This window comes from Leptopilina heterotoma, unplaced genomic scaffold, assembly GCF_015476425.1.
Source record: "Leptopilina heterotoma isolate Lh14 unplaced genomic scaffold, ASM1547642v1 Lhet_114, whole genome shotgun sequence".
Taxonomy (NCBI): domain Eukaryota; kingdom Metazoa; phylum Arthropoda; class Insecta; order Hymenoptera; family Figitidae; genus Leptopilina; species Leptopilina heterotoma.
The window spans coordinates 5197632-5221111 of record NW_025110833.1 but is presented as its reverse complement, the minus strand read 5'-3'; the positions used below and the strand labels follow the sequence as shown (position 1 = coordinate 5221111).

The 23480-nt window shown below is 23.4% G+C and overlaps 2 protein-coding genes across 3 annotated transcripts in view; one reads left to right on the top strand and one right to left on the bottom strand.

Annotated features, from left to right (window-relative positions):
• The window catches only part of LOC122508757, a 166151-nt gene that overhangs the window by 70619 nt on the left and 72052 nt on the right, over window positions 1-23480 (top strand). The window lies entirely within an intron of this gene.
• Window positions 1-23480, bottom strand: part of LOC122508699 (UNC93-like protein) — an 85582-nt gene that overhangs the window by 3434 nt on the left and 58668 nt on the right. Inside the window, exons 4-5 of the mRNA XM_043622205.1 lie at window positions 17200-17362; window positions 2164-2431 (exon numbers count right to left, since the gene is read on the bottom strand). Of these exons, the coding sequence (XP_043478140.1) occupies window positions 2164-2431; window positions 17200-17362 (431 nt within the window). The remainder of the gene's footprint in view (window positions 1-2163; window positions 2432-17199; window positions 17363-23480) is intronic.

The window sequence follows — 23480 nt, the reverse complement described above, 5'->3', positions numbered from 1 at the left end:
CTGGAAAAAATGTATTCGATTCAAATAAACCAAGTACTTGTCTCATCGCGACTGTTGATACTTTTTGACACTTATTTTATTTTCTATTATATACTAATTGTATTATTAATAATTTTTAACAATTTTTGTTATTTTCCATTTTTTTCTGTTAATAAATAATTATATTTTATTAATAAAAAAAAAAAAATTAAAAGTAATAACTAATGAATAACTCACTATTTAGCTATTTTTATAAATAAGATATTAATTCATATTTACAATACAATAAATATTTACTTGAATCAAAAACTTTTTATTAAAATCCATTTTTTTTTTTTTTTTTTTTTTTTTTTTTTTTTTTTTTTAAGAAATAAATTTAATATATTATTTGATTAAACCAATAATTGCAGTATGCACTCACTAAAGTATTGATTAAATAAATAACAAATAATTACAATGATAATAGAAATGATAAAATAATTATAGTAAATAAAACATTAATAAAATAATTACAATAATAATAATAAAAATAGCAAAGTAATAACGAAAGACAATAATATTTTTTTTAGCAATAATAAAAAAAAATAATTTTAATAATATAATAATAATAAAAAAAATAATAATACCGAAATAAAACACTAATAAGGGTATAATAATACGACAGAAAAAAAAATAAAATAATGTAGATAAAGGTCAGAGCGGGTTTATTATTTTTGAGAAAAACTATGTCCTTACTAAATCATTTTTTAATGTCGCCCGGAAGTATCGTGCAGAATAACGATATTATAAAGAGGAAAAAGAGTTGAATGAAAATTACAGATATTGCGTGAACGTCACTAAAAAAGAGTTATGTGCAATTTTTATTTTTTATTGCGACGCGAAATTTTCACAAATGTATAAATTTTTTCATTTTAATTTAATCTATTCTAATTTTCTCCCTAAAATTCCGAAATTTTATTTATTTCTTCTTCAAATTTAATTGCAAAAATATTATCGATAAGTATAAAAAAATTTTTAAAAAAATTATGATTAAAAAATAAAATTGAAAAAAAAATTTAAAAAAAAAATTGAATGGAAGAAAAATGAATAGATTTAAGGAGATGGCAATAAGACATGGGAGCCTGTCACTTGAAGCTAGACCTCCACTAACATGCGACTTTCTAAATGTTGTTGGTATTCATGAATGTTCAGAATGTACGTGCCAGAGTGAGCGTTTATTGCACGTGTTAGGTGTTACACCCAGAAAAATAGAAAAAAGTTGGAAAAAAAAATTTTGTGATTCAACTATTGGTGCAACTTGCATATAATATTCACACACATAAATAGAAAATATTTGTTTTTTCTTTATTTCCTTAATCTCACAGACGAAAAAAAATTGTTTCAAGTAAATATTTATTTGACAGCAGACAAGTAATCGCTTATTTCGAATCAAATTTTTTTTCCAGTGTTAATTTTAAATTTTAATTGTTAATTCGTTAATTGTAATTATTTGAATTAAATAAAAATTTTTTTCCATTGTTAATTGTTTTCTATAGAGAAAAAAAAATTTAATTAAAAAAATTACACGAACAAAATAGCTGCGGATTTTTTCCCCTTCTGAGATAATAAGGTTTCTTCTCTTTTTTTCAAAAAAGAAATAGAAAAATAAAAAAAAGTAAAAGGATACGCAAACGACCTCATTCATTTTCAGATTTCACTGCTTAAGAAAAAAAAAAAAAGCGATGATAGTGACTACTTTGCTTAATCTCCGCTATTGCAAATTGCTATATATACACTTTAGCTCATTCGTCATTTGAAAGGTTTCGATTTTTTTTCATTCCATCCGTTTTTCATTTCTCTCGCATCTACAAAGACAATTTTCTCCTTCGGTGGAAAAAAAAATCGACTTTTTTTCTGTTTACATCCTACGGAAAATTACTCCAATTTGCCTTCGTTTCTTTTTTTGTCGCGCAGATTCATTTAAAAGAAATTGTTAGAAAAATTCAAAACTAAATTGTATTATTCTTCGTGCAATTCTTGATATCTTCAATTTATTCCATTTCTTTTTGCCCCCAAAAAAAGAATTCTTTATTTTACTTCTTTTTGACAAAAAAAAAAGAATTCTTTTTGCAAACAAAAAAAAAAATTACCAATTTTTGAAAGCAGAAAAATTAAAAATGTAAAACTTTGTTTTTGTATAATTACCATTGACTTGCGTTTGCCAAACGGCATCACCAACGCCCCAGAGTCCAGATATTGTGTAAAAAATATAAGGATTATCGGGATGCGGCTTCCAGGTGAGAAGAACTGCAATTAGTGATGCATGAACAATGGCACCAAGAGCCATGACTGGCTGACGGCCAATAAATTTCATAATCGATCCGAAAAGTAATGAACATCCAGCATTCACTACACCGAAACAGATCATCACATAGCCGACTTTATGAACTCCCAATGCGCACGAAATGTAAGCCTGCAAGCAAAGAAAATAAGACCAATTTTTTATTATCTCCCAATCGAAAATTCTTATTTTTAAATTTTAATTAATAATCCAAAAGTAAAAAAATTTTTTTTTTCAATTTTTCAACTGAATTAGTTTATATGTTAATGAATTATCATTTATCAGGGTTTCTACAAGTCATGGAAAATTTGAATCAATTAATTTAAATATAATTTTCCAAAAGTTCTAGAATTCAATTATTTAAATTCATAAAGTCAATTTTTTAAAATAATTGTGACTCTCAATAATTTTTTCTTAAGTTATTAAGGTATAACATTTTCAAACATTTTCAAATAATTATAATAAAGAAATTCTTACAATTAATTTTTTTTAAAAATATTTTAAAATAATTTCTGAACGATAACAGTTTTTTAATTTTGAAAAATTTCTAAACAAATTAAAATTTGGTAAAATCTTTTAAAAATAATTGAATTTTAGAAAAGTATAAATAAAAATTATCAAAATTTTTGAAGAATTTTAATTTTAAACAGGACCATGATTTCTCGAAAATTTTTAATAATTCCAAAAAGTAAATTTTCAATCTTAAAAAATTATTACTAAATAATTCTAATAATTAGTTTTTAAAAATATTTTATTAATGTAATGTTTCGAAATTCGAAAATAATTGTATTTCTTAAAAGAATTTTTGTATAATTTAAAAAACTAAAGAATTTTTTTGATGAATTTTAATTAAAAATTTTGAACATTATTATTTTCTCCAAAATGTTAAAAGTAATTTTAAAATGTTGATATTTTTGGCAATATGTAATTGAAAATATTAAAAATATTGAATTTATAAAAATTAGAAGCTAATTTTCACTTTTAAATTTACATTTAAAGATTTTTTATTAAAATTTTTGATAATTCAATTATTTTCAAAATTTGCAGTTAAAATTCTTCAAAAGTTGATTTTCAAAAATTGAAACAAAATACTTTAAATAAATTAATTATTTCAATTAAATTTTACAAAATTTTAACTATTTATTATTAATAGTTAATATTATTAATTACTTGCCTATTAGCTAAGTGGTTATAATTTTTATCACAAAATTTAACCTCATGTATAATTTTATTAATTTATTTATTATTTATTTATTATAGTTACTTTTATTTACCTGTTTAGTTATTATTAATTATTTATTACCATCTATTTATTATCACGCTAATTACAATTTTTTTTGTCTTTCTTTCTCATTGCGTAATTTTATTCGCTTTCTACTTCTTTTATTTATTTCAATTATTTATTATTAAATAATTGAATTATTTAACTTATTATTATTTCATTTGGAAATTAACTATTTAACACCCTCATAAATTATTATTTAATATTTAATTTATTATTTAATTTATTATTTAATTTATTATTTAATTTATAATTAAATTCTTAATAGAAAAAATCATCTGTCGCAAAGAATCGAACCCTTTCCCTTGGCAATATTCTTTTTGCTTTCTTGAAAGTTTATTTTCATTTCTTTAAAAGTATTTTTTGTCTCTTTGAAAACATTTTTGTTCCTTTGAAAGCTTTTTTGTTTCTTTGAAAATTTTTTTATTCTCTTCTTTGAAATTTAAAATAAATATCAATAATAATCAAAAATAAATTATACAGAAATTATAAATAAAAATAAATTTCACATTAAAATAGAATTTTATTTTTAGAAACATTAGTTTTGCGGTTGTATAATATATAATTATAATAATTATATAAACGTATATAGGTAAATAAAAAAAAAAAATATATTGAAAATACATACAATGAAACTTTGAAAAGCTGTGCGAGATAAATTATTATATATTTTTACATTTATTGAGAACATTTCGTGCCCTATGCCCCGTCATTAGACTCAATCAGCAAATATAATTTCCTCCACATACAATCTTGTATGTTAAATATTCATAAAACGTTCAATAATTTTTGCATTTTTTTTTCTTTATATAATAAAAATGAAAAATGAACATAATTTTCATAACTACTAAATTTAAAGCGAACGATTTATTCGCTTTATAGATATTTTGAAAAAACGAACGTTTTGTATAAATAATTTTTTTCGCAATCAAAAATTTGCATTTTTTTTCTCATTTGTTGGAAAAAAATTGACAAAAAATTCTATAGAAATATAAAAAAAATTGTTGTCAGAGCTAAAATAAATTAAAATTAGTTAATTAATTAATTGATTAAGTAATTGATTAATTGATTAATTAATCAATTTTGTTGAGAGAAAATATAAGTTTAAAAAAAAAAATTTATTTATTTCGTTTCGAGAAAATACTTTTTTCGTCCAAAAAAAATTAGTTAATTAATGAATTGATTAAGTAATTGATTAATTAATTGAGTAATTAGTTAATTATGTGGAGACAGTATTTTTTTGAAAAAAAATTAATTTATTTTCTTTCAAGAAAATATTTTTTTCCCGAAAAAATTAATTAATTTATTGATTAATAAATTAATTTCATTGAGAGAAAATATTCCCCCCCCCCCCGAAAAAAGAGCGTATTTTCTATACGAGGAAGTTAAAATAAGTAAAAGTCGAATTAACAGTAATAAATAACATTTAATGGATTGTTTATTTATATAATTAATTCAATAACTGCTATTCTTTTGTCCAAGGGCATGTGACGAGAGAAAGGTACTTATCAAACTAGACAAACGAGTAGAGAAACAATGTTATAATGCGAAAAGATTCAAAAAAAAAAAAAAAAAAAAATCAGGGTCAGTGAGATTTATGCGAATTGTAGAAACGGAAATTATGCAGGCATTTGCCTATGTGTATAAATAACATTAATCAACACTATTACACTCAGGTGTACAATATACACGAGATAGAGATATCAGAATCAATATAAATGCAATTCTTACTATATATTTTAGTTTTTTCTTTTTTTATTTATTTATAATATTAAACTCGTCATAACGACTTGCAATTTGCATTCATGATCAATCAACTTTTAATAATCTCTTTATTAATCAAATTCACTATTGGAAATATCGTTTAGAAAAAATGGAAAATTACTAAACCTTGGAGTTTGAAGTCATTGTTCTAATTTTTTAACTGAGAAAAACAATATTTTTTATTATTTAATTAATATTTAAAATTTTTAATATTTTTTTATTTATTATTATTCTTTTTATTAAATATTAATTTAAATATTTACTTAGAAATAAATGTGTATTATTTAAATAAACGTATCTAAAAATAAATATATTTAAATATTTAAATATTTGTATCGTAAATATTGTAAAATTACGATCAAGATAAAAATTTAATTTAATTTATAAAAGTCCAAATAGAATAACATTTTTCTGATTTGAAAATGAAATAAACATTTTTTTTTTTTTTTTTGGTGGGGGGGGAAATTAAAATATTTTTGTTATAAATATTAAAGAAATAAAATTGTTACCATTGAATATTAGTTAAATATTAATGAGTCAAGTCCTTCATATAATAGCGAATCGATATATAAAATAAAGACATTAGTTTTATTGATAAAGAATCGTTAATATTGATGATCGACTGTAAAAAAAAGAAGAAACAACAAAAAAATAGTTGTAACAAGGAGAAGAATATTGTAATCAAGAATCAGTTTACATATAATAGTATTTTCAACGCGATAAATATAATGAAAAAAAGTTCCTTGGAGTATAATTATCATAAATCCTTGTTTAAAATAATTTTCAAAGAGAAAAAAAATTCAATCGTTTTTAATTTCAATTGTAGATTGCTAAAAATGTAATGTTAATTAATTAATTAATTAATTAATTAATTATTTAATTAATTAATCAATTGAATAATTAATCAATTGAATAATTAATTAAGAGTAATGCTTTAATATTGTTAAATGCTTCTCTTTTTGAATTTCGCGCCACGGCCCGAAAATTTCTATAAGTACTCTCCTCGCTTCATTTCGTTTGTGAGAGAATTTTCATGCCCTCTAGGCGGCGATTTCGAGAATTGGCGCGAAATTCAAAAAAAGAAAATTGAAAAAATTGATAATAATAATTGGACTTGAAAAATATTAATAATTCTATTAATAATCCAATAGTATAATAACGATTGTAAATACGTTCTGTAATTAAAATATTCTATTTTTAGTTTATTTTTTTATTTTTGTTTTGTATAAATTTATATTTTTAATTAAAATTTGTAAATCTATATATAAAAATTTAGATGAAATATTTTCCAATGAAAATTAACAGTAGAAGAAGAGGAGAGCGGGGTTATAATGGAAAACTTGCACTTTCTGTTTCATTCTTCTATTTTCAGTTTCTCAGGAAGAAATCGATAAAACTTTGTTTCCTTTTCTTTCTTTCATTTAATTTTTTTTTCTCTTTTTGAGTCTAAATGCGGTCTTTTCTTGCGTCCGCGAAGGCCTTACTTTCTAGTTCAACGACTCGCGAGCATAAATGTATGTTCGTATCATGAAAATGTCGATGAAGAATCCTACCGGCTGATCGTCCTTCTTTGCCTTTCTCGTCCTCTTTTCGAAATGTATTTATATATATAAACTCCAGTGGAACTTGTTGCGTGTATATATGTTGCACTTAATCCTCGTTCCTCTTTTTTTTTCCTTCAACGAGAGCTTATCCTGACAAACCAGATCTATTCTTAGAACTAAGAAGTATAATTATTATCGGGTAATACATATATATGTTGGGAATGTTATACTACCACTACTGACATATTTTTTACTGACTCATTTTTCTCTTCTTCTTCTCCTTCTTCTTCTTTTTCTTCTTTTTCTCTTTTCTTTTGCTTATTTTTCCTTCTCTATTTTCTTAAGTGTCAGACATTATATGGACTCGCTTATCTTCTCATCCAAATCTCCGACACGCTTCTTCATATTTTTTTTTCTTTTTTAAACATTTCTATTTTACAATCGGATAATAATCCTTATTACCTTATTAGATATGGTCGAGGCTGTCACTCACGAGAATCAGGCTTTGACTTATTATACGTACTTATGTAAGTACAGTGTGGAGATGCACTTTTGTGGCAAAATATGCTTTATAATAATCGAGGACATGATACAAACAGTGTATTGTTGTATTAAATGAAATATTTTTTAGCTTCGAAACATTTTTTTAAACACTTATTTCGTTAGAAATGTACTATTTTCATTACCTGGACTTTTGAATATCAATTTCTATTAATTTATTTACTGGAAAAATTAATTCCAAGACCCAAAAACAATTAAAGACCGGAAAAAATATCGAAACATAAAAATTGAAAGTTAATAGTTCCTCTGGATTATAAATAATTCCGATTATTTATACGAATATCTTGAGATTTAATATGGAGACGCTATTCTCCACCTGCGAACGCCAAGGCCACCGCTAGATGGCAGTTGAGTTCTTTCTTGGAATTTCTCTAGCCACCTAGTGGTGGCCTTGGCGTTCTCAAGTGGAGAAACTTTTTTTTTCAAAGAATGCAGAAAATGTTATTCTGAGAATAGTTTAACTTCTGTTCTCAGTGTAAATTTTTCGAAGAATTCATTTCAAATCCTAGGTATTACAAATAATTGAAACTAAATCGAAATTAAGTTGAAATTAAATTGAATTTCAAAGAATAATTTCCACGACACATTTGCAAAAAATTCTTTTGTTCGAAATTCTGTACATTTTTTTTTGTTTCCCTCGCATGAGTCACTGAGTTTAAGATCTAAAAGGAAGTGGAGAAAAAAAAATTGTGAATCAGTAAAAAAAAATTGCGGGTTTTGTCTTATTAGCAGTGAGCTTTGTCCAAAAATCCTTTGTTTGAAATAGTATGCATAATAATGGATTTGTATATAATATCGATATATTATATCTATATTGTATTGCATCTATATATAGTTTACTGTAACGTTATATATATTTTATTATCACGACGACAGTAGCTCAGAGCAAATTAAATAACAAGTTTACATTCACTGTTGTCAAACCTGTCTTGTGTCAGAGTAATGACCGCCTATAGGTGTGAAATAAGCTCTTGAAGATTATTAAAATCTCTGCAATATATTTAAACATATATATCACATACGCATGATTTACGTTCTATATTTATAACCAAGCACAGTGAACTCTAATAAAATCGGATTTTTCTCCAATTATAAAACTATTAACCGTTTCTTCTGATTTTTCATGTTTTTCAATTTTCTACTTTTCAATCATAATTTTAATGATGCCTCGAATCGAGTGCTAGTTACTTTTTTTGCTTGAGAAATGAGGAATCTTAATTTAAGATTTTTAAGTCATTCTTTTTTAATTTAATTTTAGAATTTTGATTTTAGTTTTTAATTCTTGTTCTAGAAGTTACAATTGTAATGGTGGTTACGATTAGTGGTTGTTCCAAACAAAAATTATTGCAATTAATGATAAAGTTGCAACCAAAAACTGTTGCAATCAGTGGTAACTACAATTACCGATTGTTCCAAATAGAAATTATTGAAATTAATGTTGGTTGCAACCAAAAACTGTTACAATCAGTGGTAACTACAATTGCTGGTTGTTGGAAACAAAAATTAATGTAATTAATAGTAGTTGCAACCAAATACGATTATACTCAATAGTAGATGCAACCAAATACCGCTACAATCAGTGGTAGTTACAACCTAAAAATGGTATCCCAAATAACACGATTTTTACCACTACCAGTGGTGGTGTTACCATTTGTTAAATGGTAACTATCAATTACAACCACAATAACCATGGATTATAATTGAAATCACATTGTCCTTGCAAAAAATGCGAAAGAGAAAAACAAAATGTCTAGTAACCAAAACCAACCAAAAGATAAAGTTAAAAATCCAAAAGAGTTAAAGAAGAATAGAAAGATTGATCAGTTGGCAACACTAGAGGACGTCAATACTCTGCACGTTTAGGTTTATACTTTATATACCTATATAAGAGAGGAAACAGTATAAAGAGGATTCCCGAAGATAGGAGAACTACGAAGAGAGATGAAGGCAAAGTACCAAGAAATATTTCCCAATATGGGAACACGCCTCCTCTCTTCTCTCTCTCTCTCTTTCTCTGAGGATCAGATAATAAAACTGCAGTTTATTTATAGAAAATACACTTGGAGTGAGCGCGAAACGGTAGCTAAAAAGAATCGGACAAACCGGCATCCCCGGCCTTTTAATCATCCAATTAAATATACATTTTAAGGCCTTTCGAAGAGAGCAGACTTGCTTCCCTCTTGTCGAACCAGTTTTGCTCTCTGTTATACGCATGCAGTGCTGGAGTCATCAGATAATAAATATAAACCTGGAGAGAGAATCGACCCGAGAAATAGGGAGGTGCGCTTCGAGAAGATGGTCTCAAATATATAGTGGTGCGTGAAAAATGCCGATAATCGTTCCTTAACACTTCGTTTCATCTCCCTCTTCTCGGCTTCTGAATTATTTTTTCGATTATGATTTCTAATTTATGGCGATAAATCATTTCGGAAATCCAGAAGAGGAGTTCAGTGTTCAATGTTCATTCAATGAATGTTTATAGGAGATATTTTGATGTTTTTGCTTCCTCATGAGGAACTTTTGTATTTTTTTTTGTTGGTTATTTTTAGAATTGGTTTTGATTTTTAATGTTGTTAATTGTGTCTTTGGTTGTAACTGTCAATAATTGCAGATACTATTGATAGTAACAGATTTTGGTTGCAACCACCATTAATTGTACATATACGTACAATTAATGGTAGTCGCAACCAAAATCTTCAGTTGTGACTATCAACAATTGCAATTACCATTGATTGTAAGTTGTAACATATTTCGGTTGAAACTACAATTGTTTGTATGTATCTTTAGTTGTGACTATCAACAATTGCAACTACCATTGATTGTAACAGATTTCGGTTGCGACTACAATTAATTGCAACTTCCATTGATTGTAATAGATTTGGGTTGTGACTATCATTAATTGCAACAATCTTTGTTGCAACTGCCACTGATTGTGACTACTGTTGATTGTAACAGTTTTTGGTTGCAGCTACTATTGATTGTAACAGATTTCGGTTGCAACTACCATTCGCTTCAACAATCTTTGTTTGTGATTGACACCTGTCTGTATTTGTATCATTAAAGATGGTACACCTCGTACAATCATTATGTTATTCTGTAACATATTTATAACTACTAATTGATTACTGCTACTAATTATCACTAGTACTAATTATTGCACTGAGAGAAAAACATGTTGCAGTATAATGATTGTACAGAGCACAATCTTTAATGCTACTACTACTACTACAATTAGCGGTAGTGATAATTAGTAGCAGTGATAATTAGTAGTAGTGACAATGGTAGTACGGATTACTATATTTAATGCTGCAAATCTTTAATGCTACAAACCTTTAATGCTACAAATCTTTAATGCTACTACATTTTAGTGGTAGTGATAATTAGTGGTAGTGATAATTAGTACCAGTAATAATTAGCAGCAGTAATAATTACTAGTAGAAATTATTAGTAGCAGTAATAATGACTATCAGTAAAAATCAGTAGCAGCAACAATCAACAGCAGATTAGGAGCAGATTACAATAAAAGAATTCCAACAGTCGGTGTCGCACTACTGATGATGATTACTTCTGCCTCTTATCGTTCACTATCGTGTGTGACGTCTCTCTTCTGTTTATAATATAATGATTTAGAGGACATTACGTCAGAATTTGATTCCGAATAAAAATCAACCTGCTCCTTATTACATTTGCAAGTCCTTCTTGAGAGTGATTATTCAAGGTCTAAAGACTATCATCGACATGCTTAATCATTACATGCCCAACCACTGACACTAATGACAGTCTCTCTGTCAATGTCCTTGCTCCACGATCCCAATTTCAGGCGCGGGTAATCATAATCACATACGCGCTACTAATTTTTGACCAAAGCACTTTATTTACTGTTTTCAAAATGATGAACCAAAAAAAAATGAATCACAAACTTAATACATTTTAAATTAGTACGTTTGGCAAACAAAAAGAAAAAAAACATACGTGTAATTTAAAGTTGAAAAATAAAATCGTTACAAATACGTTGCTTTTAAAAATTGAAATTAAAGGTACATTTTTTCGTTTTTTTGAATATTAATGTTGGGAAGTGTGGAGAAAATTGGATGTTTAATATTTATTATGCAAAAAGGAGTATAAGTGCCTTTTGGCAAAAATGAAGACGAGTTTATAGTGAGACAACATTTCGCGGTAAACCGCACACACTTTCGTTTTTCAACATGAGAAAATTACGAGTTATTTGAAAAATAATAAATTTTATTATTTCTCACATCTGTCGAATACAATGTTTCCATTTCTCTGTTTGTTTGCTATTATTCTCAAACAGAAAATTAACTGAAAAAAATTCAATTTTTACTTTTTGCCATTTCTTACGTTAATAATCTGAAGTAATTTTATTGTTTTTAAAAATTATTCCCTTTTATTGAAATAATATTAATAATAATTAATATTTTGTAAAAAATATTTAAAAATTATTAAAAAATTTTTTTAAATATACAATGAAATAATAATGGTAAACGTAATAATAAAAATTATAATAATTATTATTTGTTTATTTTTAACTTATTTATTTATTTATGTATATAAGCGGACTTTCAAAAAAATAAAAAATATTTTTTACGTAATGATAATAAACTAATAGGAATAATAAACTAAATAAATAACTAAATATTATTATTGTAATCATTATTAATTATTAATTATTAATTATCAATTATCAATTATTAATTATCAATTATTAATTATTAATAATAAATAATAATGTTTTATGTAATTGATAGTTTTGATATAATTCGTTGTTATTATCAATCGTGATATTTAATAATAAATTTTTCTCTTTATTGACACTTGTTGAATGAATAAATTTTTGATGGTACCAATTACCAAAATAAAATGACATATCAATAAGCGAAACAAATTATATAACATATTTTTTTTTTTGTTATCTAATTTGATAAAAAGTTGCAAATGCGGAATATTTTGAAATGAAACATAAAATTTCCTTTTTCGTTGTGTTGATTTTGCATTAATGAATTGAAACAAATGTTTTCTTTTTTCTTTTTCGTTAAGGGAAGCTCATTACTCACGTCACGAGTTCTTAATGCTCACGTAAATAATAAGCAAAATAACAATACACTTTGCGTCATATAATTTAAAATGACGCAGAATATTTTATTCTGTGTATTAATTCAAAGTGCAAATATCTCCGAATAAATATGGTGTGTGAAATAATTATTTCGAAAATCAAGGGGAAAATTATTTCCCCCCTCAACAGAACAGTATGATTTTTTTGATTGAGAAAAATTCCTTTTCTTGTGAATTTGTTTTATTTTTTTGTTTCTTTTTTGTTTTATTATTTCTTTTCTTGTTTCTTTTTTGTTTCTTTGCTTGTTTCCTTTTTTCTTTTCTTGTTTCTTCTCTTGTTCCTTTTTTTGTTTATTTTTTGGTTTCTTGCTTATTTCTTTTTTTTCTTTTCTTGTTTCTTCTCTTGCTTATTTTTTGGTTTCTTGCTTATTTATTTCTTGTTTCATTTTTGTTGCTTCTCTTGTTTCCTTTAGTTTCTTCTCTTGTTTCTTTTCTTGTTTTTTTATTTCTTTGCTTATTCCTTATTTTCTTTTCTTGTTCCTTTTCTTTCTTTTTTTGTTTTCTTTCTTGTGTTTTTGTTTGTTTTTTTCCTTTTTTGTTTCTTTTTTTGTTTCGTTGCTTGTTCCTTTTTTTCTTTTCTTGTTCATTTTTTCTTTCTTCTCTTGTTTATTTTTTGTTTCTTTGTTGTTTCTTTTTTTTCCTTTCTTGTTTCATTTTTTTTCCTTTCTTATATTTTTTTTGTTTCTTTTTTGTTTTTTCTATTGTTTCTTTTCTTGTTTCTTTTTATTTGGTTAAAACGAAAGGTCAGTAAACATTTTCAAATTCATTGTTCAAATGATAATTTGAGTCATATTTTTCTCGAGGAAATACTGCATATTTCTGGATATGTATATAATATACGAATAAAATAAATTCACGAGATAAAATGTGAAGAAAGGGAAAAGTCGAACGTTGACCTTCTTCAATCATTGAGCGTAGATTGTGACCCATGTGGGAGGCAAAATTCGAACAAAGCGAAATATTGCATCAGAGGAATGGGAATAATTTGCACATGTGTTGTGATATCGAAAAAAAGTATGTAGAATATTTTTTTTTTTTTTTTGCTATGTTTTTTTTGTTATCAATCGTGAACGTTTTGGTGTCATACCGTTCGTTACGCCATTGTAGTACAATTTTATGTTGGCAAAAATTGCAGCTGAAATGGGCGGCATTAACCTCGTCGCGCGAAACACGTTTTCACAGAAGCTGCAAGTGTCCCTCTCAGAATGTGACGCAATCGAATTTTTTTTCCTACTTTTAAAACTGGCGTGGTAAAACAATTTCATTTCTTTTTTTTTCTCTTTCTCTCTCCTTTTACAGCCGGAAAAAAATGGGAAGTTGTTTTTAATAATGAAGATTGACACGATTTTGAAGCAGAAAATTTGCGAAAGAAAATGAAAAATATTTTTTTGGCGAAACAAAATTAATTATTTTTAAATAAATAAATAAATAAAATAATAAAAATAATAAATAATAAATTTTTCTCTAAAGTATATTTTCCATAATGATTATGGAAAAAATATTAATAATACAGCAATTTAATTAATATTAATATTATTTATCGATAATTATATTGATAATCTGATAAATAATATTTTTTAATAATTAAAAAATATTTTTTTTTTAATTTTCTGCTAATTAGCCGAATTAATTTTCTTTCCTGATAATAAATTTAACTGAGAATTTTCAAAATTTGTATAGACAAAATTTTAAGATGTGAAATATTTTTCTTAAATAAGAGAATATAAAAGATATTTGATTGCTTTTGGCACGTGGTAATTAATTCGTGAAAGAGGAAACGAGCCACTTCTTTGATGAGATCGCACCGGAAGTAAAAAAAAAAATCGCCAGTGGTCTTCTGTGCCACGCGCATACTATACGTTTATATACTTCCTTCAACATGCAACCTTCACTTACGTTCCTACGACCTTGTGAATTCAATTTATGGTGTGAGAATTTCTAATCACAAGTCATTAATTTAAAAAAAAAAATTAATTTCTCTTTTACTTTTCAGTATTGAAAAAATCACTAAAATGCTTATATTTAAAAGAAAATATATTTAGTTAATTATTTTAATAAAAAATAATTTAAATTTTCTAGAAACAAAACTTTTTTTAAATTCTCATTAATTAATGATAAATTGGATAATACCCATTTCAATATTCATAATAGAGGGATTATAATTCAATTACAATTATTAATATTGATAGCAGCAAAAGAAATGGTGTTTTAATTAAAAATAAACGTTAACGATGAGAAATTGAGATTTTTAATTAAAATCATCCTCTCTTTTTTATCAATTAATATTCATTTTAATAAGAGGAAAAAAGAAAAATATTCATGAAAAATTTTAATTTTTTTTCCAATAGAGATAAAATTATTTAAATATTACTGAATTATATATATAATATTTATAATAGTAATGAGAGAAGTTTTTAGAAAATTGAATAATATATTTTGACTTTTCCATATATATTTTCTTTTTTTCAAACTTTTATGATAAAATTGTGTGCGAATATTGAGAAAATTTCTTTTTCCAATCACAATTTTTTTATATTGAATTTTAATAGTGCAAATAGTAAAATATTGTTTTCTTAATAAATACTCAAATAATGTGTAACAAAATTTGCACTTAATTTGAACTTTGTACAGTTGAGTCATTTAAGTGGAATTTTCTAACAAAGAAAATTGACATCGAAAAACAATGTTCGATAAAGGTGTTTGCTCCAGCTTATTTGCGAACATAAAACTTAAATATATACAATAAGAGAAAAAAAAGGAAACGAGATCAATAGTTCCTTCCTCTTCTCTTTCTGGTGAAAAGAAAGAAAATAACTGTGTATCATTAGTTTTATTAATTTTCTTAATTTTCTTAATTCTTATGTTCAATAATTTTTATTCTTTTTTCAATATTTATTAATTTTTGTATTATTTTTCCTGTATTTTTTATTATATTTTTTTATTTTGTCGTATTATATTATATACAATTCATTAAATTTTTTTATTAAATATTTTTTATTATTTTACTATTTATAATTTTATTATTTTTTAAAATTTATTTTCAATGAATATTTAAATATATGAATAAATAATTATAGTCAAAAACAAAAAACTATAACTAAGTATAAAAAACTGAAAAAATAAAAAAACTAAAGAATAAAAAAAATAATTATTATTATTAATATTTTAATAATATTTTATAATTTATATACAACAAATAATGCATAATATTTAATAAAAATACTAATAAAAAAATAAAAAAAGTATTACTAATAAAAAATACCTAATTAAAAAAAACCAATACTTTCAGAAACAAGATTACCTTTAATGCATCTTCATTAAAACGATATTTCGTCGAAGAGAAAAAATAAAAAGCAGTTAAAAAAAAAAATGTAACGAATTTTTTGAAATAATTTTAATGGGCAAAAAAATCCTATTTGCACTTAATTAGGCGATAATTAATATATATTTACAGTGTCACTTGATTCGCCGAGAGTCATTAAAAATTTAAGTACACATTAATTATTAAAAAAAAAATTTGTAATATCGTAAATTTTGATTTTAATCAGACCTTTTTATAGTGATTATATAGGAATAAATATAAAAAGACGAAAAAAAAAATTATATATGTATAAGAAACTTGTCGTCTTCATCAGGAAAGTCGATAACTTATATGATGTCATTGCGCAGGTTGAATGCGACTAAAAGTCGTTTGTCACAATTACAATCACTTATATAGTAATCGAATGATCATTAATTTGCAAATTCAAATTGATTAAATTCTAATAACTCTAATGGCAGTGACGGCGCCACTTTCATTATTATAGTGAAAGAAGGAAAATTATTTTTTGCCGTCAATGTTTTTTTTGCATTTTTCTTTTTAAGTTTTTTTCTGCATTTAACGATACGCAGTTTTTGATATTTATTAATTTTTTAAAAATTAATTTTAATGTTTTTTTTTAAATTTTTCTCTTTAAGTTTTTTTTTCTTTTGCTTATTTGACGATACCCATTAGTTTTTAATATTAATTATATTTTTCAAAATAAATCGTTTCAAAAAAAGTGTTAACAAATTTAATTTCTATAAAATGATTTGTAATAAATTATAATAAATTTAAATTATAATAAGCTAAAAAAATTCTGTAAACTAAAAAAACTAAAAAATTCTGTAATTATTTACATTATTTTATCAACAATCAAATTATTTTTTCTTTTAAAAAAATTATTAACATAATTTTATTTTATAATATACTGTTAATAATTTTTTTTTAAATAAAATAATTAGGTTGACTTAATTTATTACGCCTAATTTATTTATTAATTCACTAATTTATTGATGATCTATTATTTATTCATTCTATTATTTATTTATGTTATTATTTATTTATTCTACTGTTTATTTATTTTATTATTTATTTTTATTATTATTTATTATAATTATTAGACATTTATTAAACAATTATTCAAATATCTCAAAATTGATAGTGATTGTAAATTAAAATACGTGGAATAAATTAATTATAAAGATAATAATTTAATTTAAATTGAAAATTGGGGATTTATTTCTTCAAGTGAATATTAAAAAAATAATGAAATGAATGAAAATTGTAATAAAATAAAATTGCATAATTTGAAACTCACCTGTGTAAAATCGGCTCCAATGAAGGCCTGCTCCATGCCAATCCACACAGTGATGGGAATTAATAATTGTTGATAAGGTTTTTTCAGCTGATAAGCCGTTGCAGACAATAGTTGAATTCCACTCAAATCTTGACTGTCAGCCTTACGCTGTTTCTCCCCGTACCTGAAATAATTTTTATTATTTAAATTATTAAATTAAATTCAATTAAAATTATTATTTCAAATTTTGAAAATTTTCATTTTTTTTATCTTTAATTATCAGTAATTTTATAGTACAGTTTATTATTATTATTATTATTATTATTATTTAAAATTAACTATTTATTAAACACTACTTTTCCTATTTGCACAAAAATGGAATTTTTAATGAATTTTTTCTAATTGTTTATAAATTTTTTACGACTGTTTTTCAATTTAATAATTTTTTTTTATCTATCTTTCAAAAATCGAAAAAAGAATTTTATTATTTTGTTGTTAATTTATTAACATGTATTTATGTTAAATTTTCCAATTCACTTTCAATTTTTTTATTATTTTTACTATTTTTTATTCTTTTTAGAATTTTTAATACTATTATTTTTACTATTTTATAACTATTTCGTTGATTATAATTTTTTCACAAATATTATTATTAACTGCTATTTTTACAATTTTTTATTTTTGTTTATTTTCATCAATATTCATTATTATTTTTTTTATTTATTGTTATTTATTCTTATTTATTTTTTTTTTGTTGTTATTTATTCTTATTTGTTTTATTTATTGTTATTTATTCTTATTATTTTTATTATTACATTGTGGAAATGATAGTCTAGTAAAAAAATTTAACTTTCCATTATTACTTCCCTATTTCTTTAAAAATTAATTTTGCAAAAATCGTTTGGTTTTTTGCGATAAATTGAATTACGTAAGTGACAAAAAAAAAATTCGAAATTGTATATGCGTATCAAGTATAGAACGTACACCCTACATTGCAAAATAAAAGGCGAAGACCTATTGCGAAAAAAATGTTTTGGTTATTCCATGTCTTATGTTATTTTTCCTTTCTTTCATGTTTGTTAAATAACACTTTTCTACATTTAGAAGCGAAATTTCTTTCCCATTACTTCAGTATTTACTTTCTCGTAAAATAAACAAGATTTTTTTTTACTATTTATTTACTATTTTTTACTATTTCTTTACTATTTTTGTTTACTATTTTTCACTACTTATTTACTATATTTCACTATTTATTTACTATTTTCTAGTATTTATTAACAATTTTTTACTATTTTTCACTATTTTTTACTATTTATGTGCTAGTTTCATTACTATTTGTTTGTTACTTTCTATATTTTTGTCTATCCATTTACTATTTTTGACTATTACTACTTTTTTACAATTTGCTTACTAGTTTTTTTACTATTACTATTTTTCACTATCAATTTACAGTCTCTAATATTTATTTACTAGTTTTTTACAATTTATTCATTTCTTTCCATATTTATTGTTTAATTTTTACTATTTATTTTTTTTTCTATTTATTTGTTAGTTCTTTACTATTTATTATTTTTTTACTATTTGTTCACTGGTTTTTACTATTAAAAAAATTATTACTTGCTAACTTAAAAAATTATTTACTAGTTTTTTAATACTCTTTTGACTATTATTTTAATTTACTTTTCTTACAATTTATTTATTATACTGTCTTTTTACTTATTTACTATATTTCTCTAATGTTTATCTATTTAATATCAGAAAATTTTTTTAAATAAATTATAGTTTATTTTCTCCTATTTTTTTTCCTTTTTTGATGATTAATTATTTTTTTTTTTATTTTCTTTTTTTTTCTATTTTTTCATCATTTTTCTAATATTTATTTTTCAACTATATACCACTGCAAAAGAAAAAAAAATTCTTGGATTACGCTCACAACTTCTGAAATAATAATTAAAAAAAAAGCCAAATTATTTCGTCTGTTATACATTTCATATATTAAATATATGAGAAAATAGTTGTTATCGTACGGTAAATTAATATCTTTATTGCCCTCCGCAATATGCAATTGAAGTAATGGATATATATATAAAAAAAAAATGTTGTAAGCACTTATTTTTCAATTACAATTTTTCTAGCACGAGTTGCATCACATTTACCGGGAATAATATTGTGTATATGTTTGTGTGTGTGTGTGTGTGTGTTTGGGAACATAGCAATTTTTTTATAGTACATTTGCCCGGATATTCCGAGCTCTATCTACTACTATTAGATACCTGCTTATTCGTTTCGAACAAGCCACGCGGAAATAAGAATTGCGCAATTAACAAATTTGCACTTTTGTCTTATATATTATACTACATAGGATACATGCTTCTTTTTTTTTTTTTTTTTTTTTTTTTTTTTTCATTCAGAGAGTTGTACCGAACATTAATTCATTCATTACTTCCCACCATTTGCCATCCCCCTCATGTATTTTTTTTCCTTCCATTTTATTACTCTACGTCAATCTTCTCTCAAATCTTCTCTCTTGATCGCAAAACAATTACAAAAAAAAGTTAATCACAAAATACTTATGTAATTTTTCATTTGTGTTTTATTCGTTTATTTTTTGTTTTTTGGTTTATTTACAGTTTTTCAAGACTATCCCCTTTTTTTATTTATTCACTATCTTAAATAAATAAATAAAAAAAGAAAAAAATTCGAAGATGTAAATAAATTTCACAAATCTTTATTTTGGTTATATTTTTATTCTAACCTTATTTAAAAATGTATTTAATAAAATAAATATTTAATGAGGCATCTATTTAATTAATAATATAAATATTGATTAAAATGAAAAACTAATCATTTATTTAAATAATAATTATTTATTTTTTTTAATTATTAAATTTATTATTTAGTCACATCCGTTATTTCTTTTTTTTCTCTTGAGAAAGTTTTAAATTTTAATAAAATTAATTAATAAATTTCTTATTTAAAAAGAAGAATAAAAAAAAACGATTAGAAATAAAATGAAGTTTTAAAATAAAGTGGAATGGAATGAAAATAAAATCAAGCGAAATAGAATAAAATAGAAGGATAAAAATGTGATACATAGAAAATGAAATAAAAGTGAGGAGAAAAAATATATTGAGGGAAATTAATAGAAAATATATCGAAATTTAAAAGTAAATAACTTTCTTAAATTGTGCGGAGATTGGTTCTGAGAAATTCGTGTAAAAAAGAAAACTCGTGGAGAATATTATAGTTTGCATTTTTTTCTCCTCTTCTTCTTCATCTTCCTCTTATCATTTAGGAAAAATGATACAAAATTTTCCAAGCGATTTAAGCGGCAAATGATTTTGTCATTTGGCTGTTCACTCTTCGAGAAAATAATGTTTCTTCATATTTTGCATATTTTTTACTAAACAATTTTTTTTTCTGAAAATTATTCTCTTCTTGTATATTTATTGATTGACATTTGTGAACATTGTCCTTTTCAGTTAAATATAAAATAATAAATAATTAATAATTAAAAATTAATAAATATATAATTATATTTAAAATAATAAATAATTATTAATTTATTTTTATTTCTTGTAATAATAATTTTTTTTTGTTAATTATCAAGACCAAAGGGGGTAAATATTTTAAAAAGTAAATCGTAAATATTAAATAATACCAAGTATTTTTTCTGCGTTTCCTTGTATTTTATACAAAATTTTATTTTATTTATCATATTTGAAAATTTTTTTAATTTTCAGTTTAAAAACATTTTTTTTTCAATTTTTTTTTGCAGTTTTTTTAATCCGGAGAGTTAAAAGCCATGAATTTTACTGTTTGATTTACGGGTCCGCTCGCGCTTCATGAACTTTTTTTCAAGGGTCTCTGAACCTCCCAAACGACTGCGGGGATTATTTATCAAAGTCTTCAATCTATGACACACCGTGAAAGAGAGAAAGAGTCCATTAGCAAAAAAAAAAAAAAAAAAAAAAAAAAAAAAGTATGACAAATTTTGTAGTGAAATAAAAAAAAATCAAATTCTCAAAACGTTTGCTTATTTTATGTCGACCAATGCGGGGGAATCTTGACAAGTAAACCAGACAGCATTCCGAAGAACACGTTTTGCGTTTCAATTTCTGAATCTGGGCCTGAAATCTTTGCCGCACTTTGAATTGCGACGAAAGTTTTTCTGAAAAGTCATTTGGAAATTTATAATTTTATTAGAGTGGAATAGAGAAAATTTTCTAAATCTTTTTTAATTAACTTTCATTATTAGAGCAATGCGAAAATTATTTTTAAATTAGAATGTGAGAAAGAACTTTCTATACATTGTGGAGGATGCGTTTTCTTCTCTTTACAGTCGAACCTCGATAAAAAAAGTCAAAATAAAAATAATTTTTTAGTTTTTTTATTTTCAATTAAATTGATAATTTTATTTTTTTTATTATTTGTTTTTATTAACAATGACGAAATTATTTTTTATATATATTTAATTGTAATGAAAATTAATTTAATTCAAAAAGAATTGAATTTAATTAGAATAAAAATTAATTTAGTTGAAAAAGAATTGAATTGAATTAAAATAAAATTGGATTTAATTCAACAAGAATTGAATTGAATCTTAATAAAAATTAATTTAATTCAAGAAGAATTGAATCGAAATAAAATTGAATTTTATTAAAAAAGAATTGAATTGAATCTTAATAAAAATTAATTTAATTCAAAAAGAATTGAATCGAAATAAAATTTAATTTTATTCAAAAAGAATTGAATTGAATCTTAATAAAAATTAATTTAATTCAAAAAGAATTGAATCGAAATAAAATTGAATTTAATTCAAAAAGAATTGAATTAAAATAAAAATTTATTTTGTTGAAAAAGAATTTAATTGAATCGAAATAAAATTAAATTTAATTAAAAAAGAATTGAATTTAAATAAAATTTAATTTAATTGAAATAAATTGAATTTAATTGAAGAAAATTGAATTTAATCATGAAAAAATTTGAATTGAAATAAAAATTAATTTAACAGCAATAAAATTGAATTATAAATCGAAATAAAATTAAAACGAATAAATCAAAATCAAAATTAAAAAAAAAAATTTAAAGTCTCACAATCAACGCTCGAATGACTCAGGGATAAGAATCAGTTTATTTTTTCCTGAGGGGAAAAAAACACATTAACGACGAGAGATTCATATTATACGATTGCTTGACCGTTTAAAACGGTGTTTATTCATAATTTATATATTTCTCAGTCTCATCATCGTCTAGCGTTTGATTTAAAAGAAAGAAAAAAAAGAGAAAAAATTTTCCTTGAAGGGAAGGTCTTCAACTTTATCACGACCTTTATGAATTTTATACCGCATTTAATGTGTTATAAATTCTCCCGTTCAGAAATATATTTAAAAGGAAAAAAAAACAACGATCATGCAATAATTTTTCTATACAATATCTCTTCTATTATTAAACCCAAAATATCCACTTCCGTATCTGATTACGAAAAAAATCAAAATATAATCATATTTCTTTTTTTTTGTAATTTTACGAAATTAATCTCGCAACACGAACTTCCGATTATTTCCGCTTATTCAAATGTATCCCTTATTGTAGTATTTTTTTTATTCAATTACGTAATTTATTGATTTGGAAAATTTTTCATTTTTAATTTAATTAATTTTAATTCATTAAAATTCATTTTTAATTAGTTTCTTTTTTTATTAGTTTATTCTTTTATTATTATTATTATTATTATTTATTAGTTTTTTTTATTTATTATTTTTTATAAATAATTTTTATATAGGTAATTATATTATATAATTAAATATTAATAAAGATCTTAAATTTATTTGTTTGGCCGTTAGGCCAAACAAAGAAATTTAAGATCTTTATTAATTAAAATATATGGCTTTATAAATAAATAAAGAAATAAATAATAATTTATTATAAATAAATACTAATTTAATTCTCGAATAACATTTCAAAATTTATTATCTAATTAATCCTGCAAAAAAAAAAGATTTAAAATAAAGGAAAGATTGTTTATTCTCAAACAAAAAATATATTATTTAGAATTTAGCAATAGATACAAATAATTTTTAATTACAATTTTCTTTCTAATAAATAATTTCTTTTTTATGTACGATTGAGTTGTAGAAATTCGATAGAAAAAAAAATCCGATGAAAAGAAGAGAATATAGAGAAAAAAAAGGGAGCAAAGAGTGAATAATCTGTCGTCTTTGAAAATTTTTTTAATTCATCAAATTCGCGTAATCCACTTATGTTATATGAAAAAGTTGAAAGTGTATAATGTAAAGAAG